At 34.4% G+C, this 19,031-nt stretch overlaps 1 protein-coding gene across 5 annotated transcripts in view; it reads right to left on the minus strand.

Moving 5' to 3' along the window:
- The window catches only part of BTBD10 (BTB domain containing 10), a 71,758-nt gene that overhangs the window by 14,681 nt on the left and 38,046 nt on the right, over positions 1 to 19,031 (minus strand). For all 5 annotated transcript variants that reach the window (XM_082660941.1, XM_082660940.1, XM_082660938.1 and 2 more), the window contains 4 exons: positions 9,179 to 9,375; positions 6,862 to 7,147; positions 4,063 to 4,165; positions 2,448 to 2,568 (listed from right to left, as the gene is read on the minus strand). In XM_082660941.1, the coding sequence (XP_082517067.1) occupies positions 2,448 to 2,568; positions 4,063 to 4,165; positions 6,862 to 7,147; positions 9,179 to 9,332 (664 nt within the window). In that variant the 5' untranslated portion in view covers positions 9,333 to 9,375. The remainder of the gene's footprint in view (positions 1 to 2,447; positions 2,569 to 4,062; positions 4,166 to 6,861; positions 7,148 to 9,178; positions 9,376 to 19,031) is intronic.

The raw sequence follows: 19,031 nt of genomic DNA on the forward strand, positions 1-19,031 counted from the left end.
TTTTCCCACTATACTGCAAGCATGATAAGGACAGGGGTCTTGTCTTTTCTTGTTGCTTTTTACACACCTAATATTTAGTATAAAGCGAGTATTCAATAAAAATGCAGAAAATGAGTGATAACTATGTAAACCATTAAACAAGCTGTTATTAAAGCATATTTTCTAATACAGTTATTCACAATATATTTTCATGTGGAAATATAAAATAGCAATGTACAATATGATCCTTTAATATTTTTTATTTTACTTTACCTTTATTTCCTAATTTTGCTACTATTTTTTTAAAGCAAACCCTTATTTAACACTATGTGTCAAGCACTATCCATTTAATAATCTACACAACAACCTTGTGAAGTAAGTAATATTACTGTCTCCCATTTTAAAGATGAGGCAACTAAGAAACAAGGTTTTAAGTAACTTGCCCAAGAAATCCAGGATGCTCTATTCAATATACATTTAGTACTTTTGTAATTTTAAGTAAGAGACAAAAAGACATTTTGGTGTAAAGTGCCATTACAATATTCAGTAAAAGCACATATTTGCAGGAAAAAATTCATTTTTGGACTCAAGTCTACACCTACAGTATCCTTTTATATTTTACAAGACCATTTCTATCTCTTCAAATTCTATATAGCTTTGTTGCAATAAAGTCTATGAGAATCTCTAAATTTCCAGTAATACATATTACAAGTAATCTAGAAACACAAGTATTATTTAAAGGCCAGAAGTTTAGAAAAACCATATTATACATATTTTCTTTCTATTACACATAAATATTCTTACCTTTAATTCCATAACAAATAAATGATACTTAACAGTGATGACAAGGTAAACTATGTCCAAAGGATTACAGAACTAAAATCCATTCATCTATAAGGAATCTTGTGTTTTTTTAATCTGACAGTCACCAAAATTCAACATTTAATCATATAAAGTTAAATTAAAATGGTCCCATGAATAAAAAAACACAAAACTTGAAGTCAAAGAATTATAAATTAGAATAATTAATGCTCATGATTTCAAAAAAACATTTTTTAAGATGTGAAAACTTTGTTCAAGTTTACAGCTGTAGGCTTCAGCTGTCCAGCTACTTGACTTTAAACTTTTAAGTATCATTTATATAGAAATGGACTCAAAGGTGGACCATCCAATCCTTTGTCCCTATGGAGACTTTAAATGTCTGGCAAAAAGAAAATGGTACTTAGGAACAGACCTAATAAGGCCACTCATTTGCAAGAAGTTAAATCATAATTAAGCATGAAGGTTCGCTACATTTAAATATATAGTAGTTGCCTTACAAATTTAAATAAAATTTTCCATTCACAATTTCTAACACATCAATGTTGAGAAGGTATGACCCCACTCTGCTAAACTAGTGTTGAGTTTAGGTAATGAAGTAAAGATAACCATATATCTGGGACTAACACATATCTATAATCACAGGTAGCAAACTTTTAAAATGGCTTCCCACATTATATAGGATAAAATGTAAGAATATTAGTTTAAAGACCTTCCATAATCTGGCCCCCCTATTTATTCCCATCCCCTTCCAGTCCCAATATAGTCTCTGCACCAACTAGGTTATTTCCAAAGTCTATCACTTACATCTGTAATCCCCAAATGAGTAACCTTCCTACTCCATTCTTGCTAAATCACTCCTATTCGCTCTTTACTACCTGTCTCCTCTGAACTCTTCCCCAATCCCACTAGCCCACAGTGACATATGCTTCTTCTGAACTTTTCCAACCACTTAATACACAAGTCAAAATTTGATAATTCTCATATACATTTTGACTTTTCTGTGTATAGTCACCTTTTTTCTTAGGCATGATGTAACAGTAAAAGGGAGGGGTGCTAAGGAAGGGAGTGACAGGAAAATATCAATCACAGAGTTAAGATTTCCAAAGGTCTAGACCCTGCTCTGAGACTATGTTTGAAGTTCTTGGATAAAGTCATTTAACCCTTTGTATAAATGAGGGCTAAGTACTTGGTATTCAATCTAAAATCTTTAATGACAAATACTCTTTTTGAGAATTATTTATATCTTTCAAAGTGGCTTAGGATGTTATATTACATGGCAAGTACAAAAAAATTATAAATTTTTGGTTGATGTGATCTGAGGAGTGAAGGCAAATACCACACTTGGCCAAAGCCAGGGCTCCCAAGCTGGGAGATGAAGACTGGCAACAAATGATAGAGGAGACAGTTGAAGAGGAAATCTGGGAGAGTCTATAAACAAAAAAATTATTAAAGTTGAAAGAAAGTTTTGGAAAATTACACCAAGAGCTTACAAAGATTTCTGTGGACTTTCACAAATAATCTTCATGGTATTAGTGTTCTAGAATTCAATTAAACAAATACTTGAAGTCTAGGTAAACAGCATTATTTCAGGCATTTCATTCCAACATATTTTAACTCTACAAACACACACAAAACATCATACTTACTGAGATCTCTACATTTAATAGTACTATATTCAAAAGAGATACAAAGATAGTCACAAGCTTCTCTCAGTTCAGGAATAGATATGCCATCAGGACAACGGATTATTCCTGTTTTATAGTAATCCTAAAAAAAAAAAGTAAAGAATGCATAAAACATCTAGTGCACGAGGTAGGCAAAACTTATTATTAAGCTTGGGCTGGTAGAATTTTCAAAAATCATGGTACTCTGAGGAATTGTGGAACTTTAAAGTTAGGTGGGACCTCCGTTCACCTAACCACTTTTTCATTTTACCAACAAGAAAAATTTATGTCCAAATGGGTTCACTGACTCACCCAGTTATTATAAAATTATTTAACAGCAGAGGTAAGATTAGCACCCAGGTCTCCTCATTAATTATGCATCTCTTCTCTCTACTATATCATGCTAATGTATATGTATTCTCCCCCTTACAAATTATTTGTCTACATAACTACCATGCATTTTTAAAAAATTTTTTAAGGAAGTTAAATGATATATTTTAAGTTACCTTAAATATTACCTAGAGAATTGAGCAAAATTTAAGGTTTTTAGTAAAGAACTTCAAAATCATATCCAAGTATTCAAATACATGCAAACAGAACACATAATTAGATATTCTTCTTCCAAATACTGTTCTTTGGTGTTGCCCACATTATTACGAACAATAATAGTAATTATTTCCAAAATCTACTTAAAATGCTGTTAGGGGCTGGCCGAGAACTACAGATAAGTTACTGCATAGCTGAGTCATGGAGTAAACTTATCAACTCCATTGGGGGTCAAATGGAAGTATGGGAAGCTGAAAAGGCACTTCCCCCAAAATTAAGATCTGCCTCAAGCTTCTTGAGGTTCAGAGCCACAGCAACATTATTTCTGAAGTTGCTACATGAATGGAAGCAAGACATCTTCTGGTACTTTTCAAAGTACTTGTTAGTACTGATCATTATCAACTACTTTTCCTGTCTTGTACCTCAGGATCCTCCCTCTCCTCTTCCCACAAAACTATTTAAGGAAACCATATTTTCAGACTGTGGCATAAACTGTCACACACTGTAAATCAAACCTTTATCACTGATTTAAAATTACAATAGGGACTTGTAGTATTAATTCAAATATTTCTCAAAATAAAAAGTTAAAATTTTTTTTAAGTTTTAAAACAAAGATGGTAAGAAATACATTTTAGAGATGACTTTTAAATGTTCGTAAGTGTCCATTGTTAGTTATATGCAATAAAATATTAGAATTCCAGTAGCCACATTTATTCTCTGGTAGTAAAAAATTATCAACTTACTGTATTTAATAGAATTAAGGAGGGTGGAGTAATGTGACTATAGAAATGTTACCACTAAACTCTTGAAAGAATTGCCTGTGCAGACTTAAGAGATGAATTATCCCCTATCTTATCTTTATAAAGGTTATAAAATTAATTTATTTATATCATATTATATTTACACAGCAAAAAAAGATAAATTGTATTTTTTTAAAAAATGCCCTGGATACTTCCATAGAGATATCCAAATAGAACTCTGCTTCCAATCCAAGTACCTAACAAGAAGGGGTCAACTGATTCAATCAATACACATAAGAAAGAGCACTCACCAGAATAGCTCGAAACACAGTAGAGCCAATCCCCTCTGCCACCTCATACTCTCCCTTCTCATTGGGACGTGTAAAGTTATGTTCTCTGCCAGATCCAAACATCCTATGGTAGCAAATAATTGAGAAATATATCACTAAGATATTCCTTCAAAAGGGAAAATTGTTTTCATGTACAAAAGTAAAAAGGAATTATAATTTAAGCATTAAATTATGTCATTAAATTAGTTCAAGAATGTTTATCAGAAGTTTATTCAGGCAAATGTAATAAATGAAGGAATATTAAAATATGTTTTTGTGTGAGGAAACAGTAGTAAAGCTTCCCTATAAGAAAACAAAATAAATTAATAAAATTCAGAAGCTAAAAAACTTTCCAGTCCCTCCACCTCAGGGGATGAAAAAAAACCATCAATCTAGGAGAAATTCTTATACTAATTTTAACCAGAAAAAGAAAGGAAGGAAGGAAGGGAGGGACGGAGGGAGAGAGGGGGAGGAGGGGAGGGGGAGTAGGGGAGGAGGGGAGGAGGGGAGGAGGGGAGGAGAGGGGAGGGGAGGGCAGGGGGAGGGGAGGGGAGGGGAGGGGGAGAGGAGGGGGAAAGGAGGGGAGGGGAGGGAGGGAAAACTATGCTATCTGTGCTTTTTCCTTAAAACTACTGTCTTCAAGGCAAAGTTATTCTATAAAGAAGCACATATAGTAATCTAAACTAGAAAAAAGTAAAATAAGGGTATGCAGATTAGGTTACTTTTCACAATCTTAACTATAAATGTAACAAATTTTGCACAAGATTCTTATATTTGCATTCCAGAACGGAAAAACAAGCAATCAAATGCTGGGGTAGGGAGAAATGACCAAGTTAAGAAGAGAATGAAAATTCTAAATAAATAAGTAACAAGCTCTTAATTTTTACAAAAAGAAAATACAAATGAATTTATATTTTTTCAAGTCATATTGTTGGCCCTTTAACAATAACTATTTAGAAAAGAGGCAATTTGCAAAACAGGTCCTTCAAAATGAAAAGCTGAATGCATAACTCCCAAGAAAATTTTAAAATTGTGATTAAAGGAATTTGAACCTCTGAATTCAATGATGCCACCATTCCTAAAGTAAATATGGCTGATCTAAGTTTTCTATTCAACAATTTCCCAATTTAAATAGTTCCCTCTTTTGTTATAACACAGAAACCTATAAACAACAAAGCTTTTTTATTTCTAAGTTTCCAAAAGAATGCCAACTGTTTTTGACAGTTCCCATGAATATTAATTTTCATCCCCAAAGATATGCTTTCGTCAGCTGACATGAAAAGAAGCCTTCACTGATTTGGGAAAAAAAGAAGAAGAGAGTCTTTCAGGAATCAAATGTCATGCAATTTTCTCAAATACTTGAAATTTTTACAAAAGGGGAAAGCTATACTTTTCAGATCAATATGGATCACAAACACACAAAAAATCTTTTGCATTTGTTTTAAGAAAAATGTAGCCTATCAGTTGAAGAAAAATTTCAAATATCTACTTCTACCTTTTAACTGTGTTCCTTTACAGTTTAGGTAAAAATATAAAGTATTATCAGTGTTGAGTCATACTCTTAGGAGCTCCGATCAACCATCTTCCCTATGCTTCTAATAATACATAAAAGCCTATGGAGTTCAAGTATTTTTTTTCGTACAGATGTAAAGTCTAGTGCCAATGTTAAAAGGAAATATTTGTCTACTCAAAATGTAAACAGTGTCACATGCTGGCATTTATTCGGTATTCAGAGATACTTACAAATCACACACACACACACACACACACATATGCCAAATAGTTACATATGCAACCTAGCAAAAAACACAAGGTTTTTTTTTTTTCTTACCTCATGTAAACTTCCATTTCATTTATGTGTCTCCTTCGTTTTATATTAGAATGAATGGAAAAAAGGCACTAATTTTACAATTAAAAGGTGTTTGATCCTAGTTTTTTTGTTTTTGTTTTTGTTTTTGCGGTACGCAGGCCTCTCACTGTTGTGGCCTCTCCCGTTGCGGAGCACAGGCTCCAGATGCGCAGGCTCAGCGGCCATGGCTCACGGGGCCCAGCCGCCCCGCAGCATGTGGGATCTTCCCGGACCAGGGCACAAACCCATGTCCCCTGCATCGGCAGGCGGACCCTCAACCACTGCGCCACCAGGAAGCCCTGATCCTAGTTTTGAACACTTTGAAAAATCAAGTCTATATTCTTAGACAGAAGTTCCCATAACGAGTCCATATTGTCTATATCAGTTCTAGATTGTGGTTCCCATAACTAAAAACTTTATATTAATCTATTACTCCAGACTAGTACAGATTAAGAGACAATTATCTCTCCTTCATTCTACTAACTACTTGTTAATATTATTTCTTTTTTAAGTATCTACATCAAATTGATAACTCATGCTAACTTTTCAGCTAATGAAATGCTGATACCTGCTGTATTTGGAGGTTGAATTTGGGAGCCCTAAGTGAAGGAAGCATTATCACTGTTAAATTCACCTTGTTAAATACAATCTATGCTTTCAACCTATAGAGATCTTTTAGTGTCCTGTCTTCATTTAACTAATATATTTGCTATTTCTACTGGTATAGCAAAGATTATTTGAAATAAAAACAAGTTCAAGATCTGGCTCTACCACTTTCTAGCCGGATTAACTTCAGCAAATTATTTAACCTCGAAAGCTCAGCAGGAACACTGTATTCCACCAGAGAATTACTGTAAAACTTTAAATGAAAAAAACCCAAAGCAATGTTAAAGTGATTTATAATTAATAATACAAAGAACAGCAATACAAACCTGCCCAACATTGTATTTGGCTGTGCAGTAAAAATGGATGGGTCTACAACAAATCTAGTGTTATCCACTATTAGTGTCACTCGTTCTGACGTTCTTACATTCCGAGCTCCTTCTTTTGCATTTTCATACACAAACACCATTTCCCCAGATGTCTTACAGCTACCATCTGAACTTGACTGACTACTGTTTCTGCTGCTGTTCCCAGCACTGCTACTGGAACCACTTGGAGATGCTTTTTGAGGACGAGGACTGCTTGGACGAGAGGAGCTGTGATCTTTCTCACGTTCTGAAATATAGATGTTAAACAAAGTTATGCAAATTTTCTTTTTAAAAATTTGAGATTTATATATATCTTTTAAAAACTGTGATTTAGAAAAGCTGTTTTATATCCCTGCATTTCTGCTTTTTTGATTTCAAATAAATTTTCCCAGATCATATATGTTCATTTATTTTCTAGGAATGAAAGCTAAAACATCAAATTGTTTTCTAAAAAAATTAATTTTGTAGACTTTTTTAAAAAGATGTATAGCTGACTAATGTTGACCCAGACTAAGATCAAAAGTAAGGTAAATTTTATATTATTGCTCTACTTAAAAATATATAGAAACCCAAGGAGAGGAATATTCTCAGAAGTCACATAAATAAGCATTAAAAGTTAGTAAAAGATTAATAACAATTTTAACTCTCCTAAACACTGAAAGTATTAACACTATTCTGAAAACACAAAGTACAAACTTTGGACTCTTACTATGTTAATAAGGAAATCCCCAAACCAGCTATTTGTCTCACAAAAGGAAGGTCCCAAAGGAAGAAAAAAATTTCACTGCAGACATTAAGTATATTTATGTTTTCAAATGACTCTTAATGTCTTAGCAAATTAAGTGGTTTTAATAGCTTATGATATACTGCTTTGTTCTCATTCTCATTTTTGAATAAAGCACTACTAAAATTTTATAGGATCATATTATTAGGTATAATTTTAATAGGAAACATTGTTGAAAGTCAGAAAATTTTCTTTAGCGGTTCCAATAGTCTACAAAGGGGACATTAAAACTAAGATTTTGTGATAAGTTTCCTTTAGAGGCTAGATTACTAAACTTTAAAGGTGACCTAAAAATATACCTCCATCTCATCAGTTTCATCAGCTTTTGCCAAATTCCTCCATGACTCAAGCTACTCAGAACACTCTGTACAGCTTTACTGGTTATATAATTAGGTTTGCTGTATCTCCAGAGATACCCTGACACCTCCCTTTTATTGCCTATTTCCACAAGGCTGGTAGCATCCCAAAAGTAAAATTTGCTAAAGTAATAAAATAATTTATCTCCTATTCTCCTTCCAGATACTAAACTTTGCATATAACAAACTGTCAACTCTTATTTATACTTTTGTTGGTTTTTAGCTTATCAGTATTAGTCTGACTTTTAAGACCTACTTAGATACTGAAAACATCTCCACATAATCAGACCCTAATATAAATGATTTTGGTTTATACAAGGTTTTCAGAAACTACCTCAAATAGTAAGTCAAATTATTTAATTTGCCACTTCTGAGTGGAAAATAAAAATCAGCAAGCTCACATTGTTTATGTACCTCCACTTCAGACTACTGTTTTACAGTCACACAATGTATTTACCTGGGGTAATAGCATTCATTTACAGTAATAAGTAGGAAGGAAGAAAAAGACCTGAGCTAGTTGTCAAGAAAAGAGAAAAAAAAAACCACTTCACACCTTCCTTTTCCTCTTCTATTTTTTTTATTAAATCTAAAATATTGTCAAAAATCAAGATAAATTACCTTACGATGCTTACTCTTTCACTTCCTTTTTTAATATGATTAACAAGGATTCTTATCAATAATTCACTACAAACTATTTTAAAATAAACCACTGCTCAATATCTCACAAGATAAAAATCACGTAAAAAAAATTTTAAATCTACATATTACAGTTTTAAAGGCTGTTCAAATTATTTCTTTTATAAGACTGTCCCAGACTATTAAAAGAAATTCACTTTTAAGTTTCATTTAATAAGCTGTTTTTTCACAGCAAGAACCAAGCTAAGCTAAAACAGAAGCAATGAACAGAAGAAAGAAGTTAACTTTAATCTGAAGTATTAGGCACAAATCATTGTTATTACTGCATTAAAAAGGTAAATGCATTGGGAATTCCCTGGTAGTGCAGTGATTAGGACTTGACACTTTCAATGCCAGGATCAATCGGGAAACTAAGATGCCGCAAGCCTCGAGGCGTGGCCAAAAAAAAAAGGTAAATGCATGCTTTTAAAAACCACTGGGAAGCTTAGTTGATTTTACATACCAACATGGTGCTGTCGTGTTGGAGAAGTAACATTTCTAATACAAGGAGTGAGCTGAGATTCTGTTCTTTCGTGAGATGAATCTCGAGATCGGTCACTTGACCTTCGTCTATCTCTTGATCTCTCATGTCCCCCACTAGCACCATGTAGACTCATTTTGGTGTGCTCAACAACTCCTTTAGCAACACGTGAGGGAGCACTGATAAATTAGAAAAGAAAATTAACCATAAAAGTAGAACATGAAATCACAAATGCTTTCCCAAAAAACCCCAATTAACATAAAGCTACTAATATTTTGAAATGCGAGAATCAAATGTTACTTTACAATTCTGAAACCTAATTTACTTTAAACTTGCAGGTTTTAAAAATTCTGGAACACTATGTCTTTAAAGATCACATACTCCAACTCAGTCTTCTTTTAAGGATGAGAAAGCCAAAGCCCAGAATGGTTAACTGACTTTTTAGTTAGTAATAGAGGAGGTAGTGGTAGTAGTAATAGCAGCAGCAGCGGCGGCGGCGGCAGAGACCACCCAGACCTCTTAAATATTACTCAAGTGTTCTTTTGATTTCCTTGATTGTCAGGGGGAAAGGGAGGGAAAGAGCACCAGCTTCTGGAACTCTGAGGTATGGGCAAAGTAACTGGTATCCCTGACAAAATAAGTCTACATGCTATTTTGATTTTGATTGAACCCTCTTCAAAAATTTTAAAAAGCATTTTTCTAAAAAGCTAACGGCACTGACTATGTAAAGTTACAGAATTTAATATTTTGAAAACATCCTACATAAATTTGTCCATGAGAACTGAATAACCGGGAATGATGATTAAAATATTCTAGTTGACAGCATTCATTCACACAATTATTTATTAAGTTATATATGCTATGTGCACAATGCTGTGCTACCTGCCAAGAAAGAAGCAGCTCCCTCAGGGAGCTTATGATTTAAGTGTAGCAGTTATATACATGGACATGCAGAAATGTAAACAATTCAAGAGCTATCCCAAATTTCAAATATAAAATGACTAAATGTATCTCAAATATATAACTAATAAATGAGTGACAGATAATAAATGCTTTAAGTTCTCACATGAAGAAGACATCACTGTAAATCACTGGTGAATCAGGCACTAACAAATAAGATTTTAATAATCAGAATACACTGCAAGTAGGAAAACTGATAGGAACAAAAATGAGAGAGCCTGACCTAAGGCAGGTGGAAATTTACCACCTTAGCAAACAAAACACATGCTTCATAGTTTAAAAATATTAAAGTGCTTTTTAGAAACAGAAGAAACAGGAATAGAAAGAACTTCATGGCTTTAGAGTAATAAAGACTTAGAATCAATTGTCCATTAAGACTTAATTGCTCAACATGTTGAATGTTACTTAACATTTTGGAACCTTCATTTCCTCATCTGTAAGCTGTAGATTCTTTTTACTTTCTAAGTTCAATATGAGGATTAAATGAAGTATAATAAGTAAGCTGACCAGCAATGTGCCTGGTACAATAGAATCACCCATTAAATGTTAGTTTATTTAGTTATAACAGGTGAAGATAATAAAGTTCAAAATCACAAGACTTGCTCAGAGTCACAAAGAATTTAGTGGATACCCTATTAACCTGTAACCTAATCCTTTCAATTCATTCCAGTACCCCCTCCACAATGTTACCCTGCTCTCCTTCACCAAAACCACACCAGTTAAAAATTTAATCTTGATGATTCAGTTTTAAATCCGATAATGTTCCAGGATCATCTCCTCTGCTGATTATTAGCTATAACACTTCATTTTGTTATTTTAGTGGTTTCTTTCATTATGAAAATCGCTGTCATCTCACTATAACAGACTAAAAAGACAAAAGGCTGACTTTGTCACTACCCGAAGAGTGACTTCTATGGAAATAAAGGCAACCTACCAGCTTGTATCAGTCATTTGTCTCTCACAAACCTACAGACAGAAACAAACAAACAAACAAACAAAACCCTCTACTCCCACCTTCCTTCTAGTGAAAAAGATCAGAGTAGGATCACATCCTTGGAACATAATTTTTTTCTTCAAATAGAACAAATCAAAAGATCCTACTTTCAGGTTAAAAACCTTCAGAGTAGGAACAATGGAATTTCTGGCTCGTGTCCTAAAGTAGGAAAAAGAAAGGAATCCACAATAATAGAATAAGGATTATATATTGGAAAAAATAACTCCTTAAATTATTCTAGATGCTAAGTTTTAAATGTGCTAATAATAAACACATTTTCTAAATATGGATCTAATTGATAATTTAACAGACAAGGTACAAACACAACTACAACTAAGGCAAATGCAGGATAAATGTTCGGTAAGGGCCAAGCAGACTGATTAATTAAATAAGGATTTCAACTAGACATCTCTCTAGCTGAAAGACTAAATGCTGCTAAGCATTCTGCTGAAATATTGGCTTCATTTCTAAACTGTTTAGATGTTAAATCAATGCAAAAGGTGTCATAATACACTCCTGTCCTTTCTTTTCATTCTCAAATGGAATGTACTCTGAATCAGACCTTCAAAATCAGATGTCATGGAAGACTAATTATGTCCTACTCTATTTAGTTAAATAATTTTAGAGCAGGAAAGCACTCTAAGGGCAAAAATAATATGTGCAAACAAAAATGAGGGCAAGCAAGTTCACAGGGGATAACTCTGCTTCATGTTGCATCTAAGAGAGTTTGGGATACGTGAATTGAGAACAGGTAAGGAGATGAAGAATGCACCAGCCCCAACATCTTGCTTCTAGCCAAGACAGGGAAACAAGGACTGAATTTACCTTCCTATCTGAAACAACCCAAAAACGAAATATATGAAACAATGGCAAGACACAATACATTTGGAAAAGAAAGAGAGTGATCCCTGAAAGATAGAAAATAAATAAGATAAGGCCAGCAACTGCCCAAAATTACTACCTTAAGAAGAGTTTCCAGAATAAAACACAGGGAGGCAAAACCCAGGCAGAAGCTGATGGACTCTGAGTTAAGGATATGGAGCTGAGAGGCCGGGGACAATAGGTGGCTAGAGTTCTAAGGAAAGAGTACCAGAGAGGGGACAGCAGCACAGAGAGAAAAACCTCAGAGATCTGCAGAGCCTAGTACCAATCAACGTACACGTGAGGAAACTTGACGAGGCTGGGGAAACAACCAACTCAAAGAATTAGAGGAAACAGTGCCCAGGACTCATATAGAGCCAGGAATAGGGCCTGTTTCCCCCAGTCAGGATGGAAAACCTCATAAAAGGGCACTGAAGGGAGAATCTAAAGGGTCTTGGCTCTGAAATGGAAATAATTAGACCTAAACTGAGCACTGTTCTAGTCATATCTAACAAATGTTAACAGCAACACTTGAAAGAATCAAATTGTTTCCAAGTAAGTAAACTGAATCCTAAAACAAAGCTCAAGAAAATTTATAGGAATACAAAAATATCGAGCAACCAAAAAAGGTAAATTCACAATGTATGGCATCCAGTTAAAAATTACGAGGTATGCAAAGAGGGAGCAAAACATAACCCATGAGGAAAAAACTCAACTAAAACCAACCCAGAACTGACACATATCTTAGAATTAGAAATAAAGACATTAAAACAGCCATTATAACCATATTCCTCCAAAAAGTTATATACAGATATAGAATACTAAAAAGATGCAAATCAGACTTCGAGAGACAAAAATGATATCTGAGATAAAAAATATACTCAATGGAATTAATGGAAAATTACACATTACAGAAGAAAAGATTCATGAATTTGAAGACACAGCAGTAGGAAATATCCAAAATGAATATAATATTCTTTATAGAAAAATAAATTGAGCATGAGTGAGCTATGGGTCAACTTTAAGTGCCCTAATATAGGTATAAATGGAGTCCATAAAGGAAGAAAGGTGAGGAAGAGAAAAATATCTGAAGAAATGTCTTGAAATGTAATTAAAACTACAAACCCATAGGTGCAACACGCACAACAAATCCCAAACACATTTTAATAAAAAATAAAATCCCAAACCAAAATGATAACCCCTGCCAACCTACACTTGTTACATCCAGTGAAAACATCTTTCAAAAATAAAAGGGAGGGACTTCCCTGGGGGCGTAGTGGTTAAGAATCTGCCTGCCAATGCAGCAGACACAGGTTCAAGCCCTGGTCCGGGAAGATCCCACATGCCGCGAAGCAACTAAGCCCGTTCGCCACAACTACTGAGCCTGCGCTCTACAGCCCACGAGCCACAACTACTGAAGCCCACGCACCACAACTACTGAAGCCCGCCCGCCTAGAACCCATGCTCCACAACAAGAGAAGCCACCACAATGAGAAGCCCGTGCACCGCAATGAAGAGTAGCCCCCGCTCGCCGCAATGAGAGAAAGCCTGCGCACAGCAACCAAGACCCAACGCAGCCAAAAATAAATAAATAAAATAAATAAATTTATTAAAAGTAAATAAATAAAAGGGAAATGCATTCTTAGACACACACAAAAAAGATGGATGAATTCATCATGAGCAAACTTGCACTGTAAAAAAATTTAAAAGACACCCTTTAGGGGGAAGAAAACAATAACACCAGTTGAAAATACAAATCTACACAAAGGAATTAAGAATACTGGAAATAGCACAAAGTTTGGAAAGAGAGAAATGAAAGTACATTATTATAAGGCTCTTATATGACACATGAAATGATTTAATATCACTTGAAGGTAAACTGTGATAAACTAAAGATGTATATTATAAGCTCTAAAGCAACCACTAAAGTACAGAAACAAAGAATTATAGTTAATAAGCCAACATAGAGGATAAAATGAAATCATAAAAAAGATACAATTAATCTAAAAGAGGGCCAAAAGAAAGGGGAAGAGGATAGGGAAACAAGAACAAATGGGACAAACAGAAAATAAATAGCAAGATGATAGACCTAACCTTAACCATATCTATAATCACATTAAATATACATGGTCTAAGGCATAAAAGGTAGAGATTATCCCACTGGATATAAAAACCAGACCCAACTGTATGCTGCCTACAAGAATCAAACTTTAAATATAAAGGTACAGGGCTTCCCTGGTGGCGCAATGGTTGAGAGTCCACCTGCCGATGCAGGGGACATGGGTTCGTGCCCTGGTCCAGAAAGATCCCACATGCCGCAGATACAAACAAATATAAATACAGAACAAGCAGACAGAAAATCAGTAAAGATGAATAACATTTGAACAACACTATCAACTAGCTTAACCTAACTGACATTTATGGAACATTTCACCCAACAAGAGCAGAATATCCATTCTTTTGGTATGCACACAGAACATTTATCAAGACAGACCATATTCTGTGCAATAAAACAAGTCTCAATACATTTAAAAGAATTCAATCATACAAAGTATGTTCTCTGGTTACAATGAAATTAAATTAAAATTCAATAACAGAAAGATACCTGGAAAATTCCCAAATATTGGAAATTAGATAAAATCTTTTAAAATAACCCAGAAAGCAAAAAAGAAATCAGAAAGGAAAAGAGAAAATTCTGAAGTGAAACAAGTCCAGTGTATCAAAATTTGTGGAATGGCATGATATTACAGCAGTAGTTAAGAATTATAGCTTTAAATGCCTATGATAGAAAAGAAGGTCAAAGAAAAAAATCACCTCAGTTTCTGCCTTAAGAAACTAGACAAAGAGCAAATTAAACCTAAAGAAACTATAAAATATTAATAAAGATCAGAGTGGAAGTCAAAATAATAGAAAACAGAAAAAGAATAGGGAAAAATCAATGAAAACAAAAGCTAGTTCTTTGAAAACATCATTAAAATTGATAAAATCTCCAGGCAAACTGGGGAAAAAATTGAGGAGATACAAATTACCAATATCAGACATGAGAGTAGACCTCACTACAAAGTCTGCATGTATTAAAAGAGAGATAAAATATTATAAACAACTTTATGCAAATAAATTCATCAATTCAGAAGAACTGGACAAATTTCAAACTACCAAAGCTCACTCCAGAAGAAACAAATACAGTGAACAGCTGAATGTCTATGAAAGAATTTGAATTTATAGTTAAGAACTTACCCTCTAACTCCAGGCCAAGATGGCTTCACTGATAATTCTACCAAGCATTTAAGATAGAAATAACACCAATGCTACACAAACTCTTCTAGAAAATTGAAGAAAAGATAATATTTCCTAACATTCTATGAGGCCAGCATTACCCAGATACCAAAACCAGAGAAAGACATTACCAGAACCTACATCCCTCAGAACATAGATGCAAATATTTTAAACAAAATTTTAGTAGTTTCCATACAGCAATATATAAAAATGTCAATACACCAAGGTCTAAAGGATTTTGTACCAAAAATGCAAGACTGGTTGAATATTCCAAAATCGATACACAACACTATGAGATTAGAAATCAATTACAGGGAAAAAGAAACGTGAAAAACACAAACACATGGAGGCTGAACAGTACATTACTAAATAACCAAGAAATCACTGAAATCAAAGAGGAAATCAAAAACGACCTAGAGACAAATGACAATGAAAACACGACGACCCAAAACCTATGGGATGCAGCAAAACCAGTTCTAAGAGAGAAGTTTATAGCAATACAAGCCTACCTCAAGAAACAAGAAAAATCTAAAATAAACAATCTAACCTTATACCTAAAGGAACTAGAGAAAGAGAAACGAATAAAACCCAAAGATAGCAGAAGGAAAGAATTCATGAAGATCAGAGAAGAAATAAAAACAAAGAAAACAATAGCAAAGATCAATAAAATTAAAAGTTGGCTCTTTGAGAAGATAAACAAAATTGATAAACCATTAGCCAGACTCATCAAGAAAAAGAGGGAGGACTCAAATCAATAAAATTGGAAATGAAAAAGGAGAAGTTACAACAGATACCACAGAAATACAAAGCATCCTAAGAGACTACTACAAGCAACTCTATGCCAATAAAATGGACAACCTGGAAGAAATAGACAAATTCTTAGAAAGGTATAACCTTCCAAGACAAAACCAGGAAGAAACGGAAAATATGAACAGACCAATCACAAGTAATGAAACTGTGATTAAAAATCTTCCAACAAACAAAAGTCCAGGACCAGATGGCTTCACAGGTGAATTCTATCAAACATTTAGAGAAGAGCTACCACCCATCCTTCTCAAACTCTTCCAAAAAATTGCAGAGGAAGGAATACTCCCAAACTCATTCTATGAAGCCACCATCACCCTGACACCAAAACCAGACAAAGATACTACAAAAAAAGAAAATTACAGACCAATATCACTGATGAATATAGATGCAAAAATCCTCAACAAAATACTAGCAAACAGAATGCAACAACACATTAAAAGGATCATACACCATGATCAGGTGGGATTTATCCCAGGGATGCAAGGATTCTTCAATATACGCAAATCAATCAATGTGATACACCATATTAACAAATTGAAGAATAAAAACCATATGATCATCTCAATAGATGCAGAAAAAGCTTCTGACAAAATTCAACACCCATTTATGATAAAAACTCTAGAAAGTGGGCATCGAGGAAACCTACCTCAACATAATAAAGGCCACATATGACAAACCCACAGCAAACATCATTCTAAAGGGTGAAAAACTGAAAGCATTTCCTCTAAGATCAGGAACAAGACAAGGATGACCATTCTCACCACTATTATTCAATACAGCTTTGGAAGTCCTAGCCATGGCAATCAGAGAAGAAAAAGAAATAAAAGGAATACAAATTGGAAAAGAAGAAGTAAAACTGTCACTGTTTGCAGATGACATGATACTATACACAGAGAATCCTAAAGATTCCACCAGAAAACTAATGGAGCTAATCTATGAATTTGGTAAAGTTGCAGGATATAAAGTTAATGCACAGAAATCTCTTGCATTCCTATACACTAATGATGAAAAATCTGAAAGAGAATTTAAGGAAACACTCCCATTTACCACTGCAACAAAAAGAATAAAATACCTAGGAATAAACCTACCTAGGGAGACAGAAGACCTGTATGCAGAAAACTAAAAGACCCTGATGAAAGAAATTAAAGATGATACCAACAGATGGAGAGATATACCATGTTCTTGCATTGGAAGAATCAACATTGTGAAGATGACTATACTACCCAAAGTGATCTACAGATTCAATGCAATCCCTATCAAATTACCAATGGCATTTTTTACAGAACTAGAACAAAAAATCTTAAAATTAGTATGGAGACACAAAAGACCCCGAATAGCCAAAGCAGTCTTTAGGGGAAAAAATGGAGCTTGAAGAATCAGGCTCCCTGACTTCAGACTATACCACAAAGCTACAGTAATCAAGACAGTATGGTACTGGCACAAAAACAAAAATAGATCAGTGGAACAGTACAGAAAGCCCAGAGATAAACCCACGCACCTACGGTCAACTAATCTATGACAAAGGAGGCAAGGATACACGATGGAGAAAAGACAGTCTCTTCATTAAGTGGTGCTGGGAAAACTGGACAGCTACATGTAAAAGAATGAAATTAGAACACTCCCTAACACCATACACAAAAATAAACTCAAAATGGATTAGAGACCTAAACGTAAGACCGGACACTATAAAACTCTTAGAGGAAAACATAGGAAGAACACTCTTTGACATAAATCACAGCAAGATCTTTTTTGATCCACCTCCTAGAGTAATGTAAATAAAAACAAAAATAAACAAATGGGACCTAATGAAACTTCAAAGCTTCTGCACAGCAAAGGAAACTACAAACAAGATGAAAAGACAATCCTCAGAATGGGAGAAATATTCGCAAACGAATCAACAGACAAAGGATTAATCTCCAAAATATATAAACAGCTCATGCAGCTCAATATCAAAAAAACAACCCAATCAAAAAATGGGCAGAAGACCTAAATAGACATTTCTCCAAAGAAGACATACAGATGGCCAAGAAGCACATGAAAAGCTGCTCAACATCACAATTGTTAGAGAAATGCAAATCAAAACTACAATGAGGTATCACCTCACACCAGTTAGAATGGGCATCATCAGAAAATCTACAAATAACAAATGCTGGAGAGGATGTGCAGAAAAGGGAACCCTCCTGCACTGTTGGTGCGAATGTAAACTGATACAGCCACTATGGAAAACAGTATGGAGGTTCCTTAAAAAACTAAAAATAGAATTACCATATGACCCAGCAATCCCACCACTGGGCATATACCCAGACAAAACCGTAATTCAAAAAGACACATGCACCCCAACGTTCACTGCACCACTATTTACAATAGCCAGGTCATGGAAGCAACCTAAATGCCCATCGACAGATGAGTGGATAAAGAAGATATGGTACATATATTCAATGGAGTATTACTCAGCCATAAACAGGAATGAAACTGGGTCATTTGTAGAGACGTGGATGGATCTAGAGACTGTTATACAGAGTGAAGCAAGTCAGAAAGAGAAAAACAAATATCATATATTAACGCATATATGTGGAATCTAGAAAAATGGTACGGACAAACCAGTTTGCAGGGCAGAAATAGAGACACAGATGTAGAGAACAAACGTACGGACACCAAGGGGGGAAAGTGGCACGGGGTGGTGGTGGTGGTGGTGGTGTGATGAATTGGGAGATTGGCATTGACATATATACACTAATATGTATAAAATGGATAACTAATAAGAGCCTGCTGTATAAAAAAAAATAATTCTACAAAAAGAAGAATCATGCTTTGAAGCATAAAGTATTGATAAATCAATAGGCAAAAAGTCTCTCCAAAAGTTTAAAAATCTTACTAAAATAGTGACTCTCAGAAGCAAGTATCTATTTATATCAAACTTTAGAATATTAATTCTGC

This window comes from Grampus griseus (assembly GCF_964374135.1).
Source record: "Grampus griseus genome assembly, chromosome: 8".
NCBI lineage: Eukaryota > Metazoa > Chordata > Mammalia > Artiodactyla > Delphinidae > Grampus > Grampus griseus.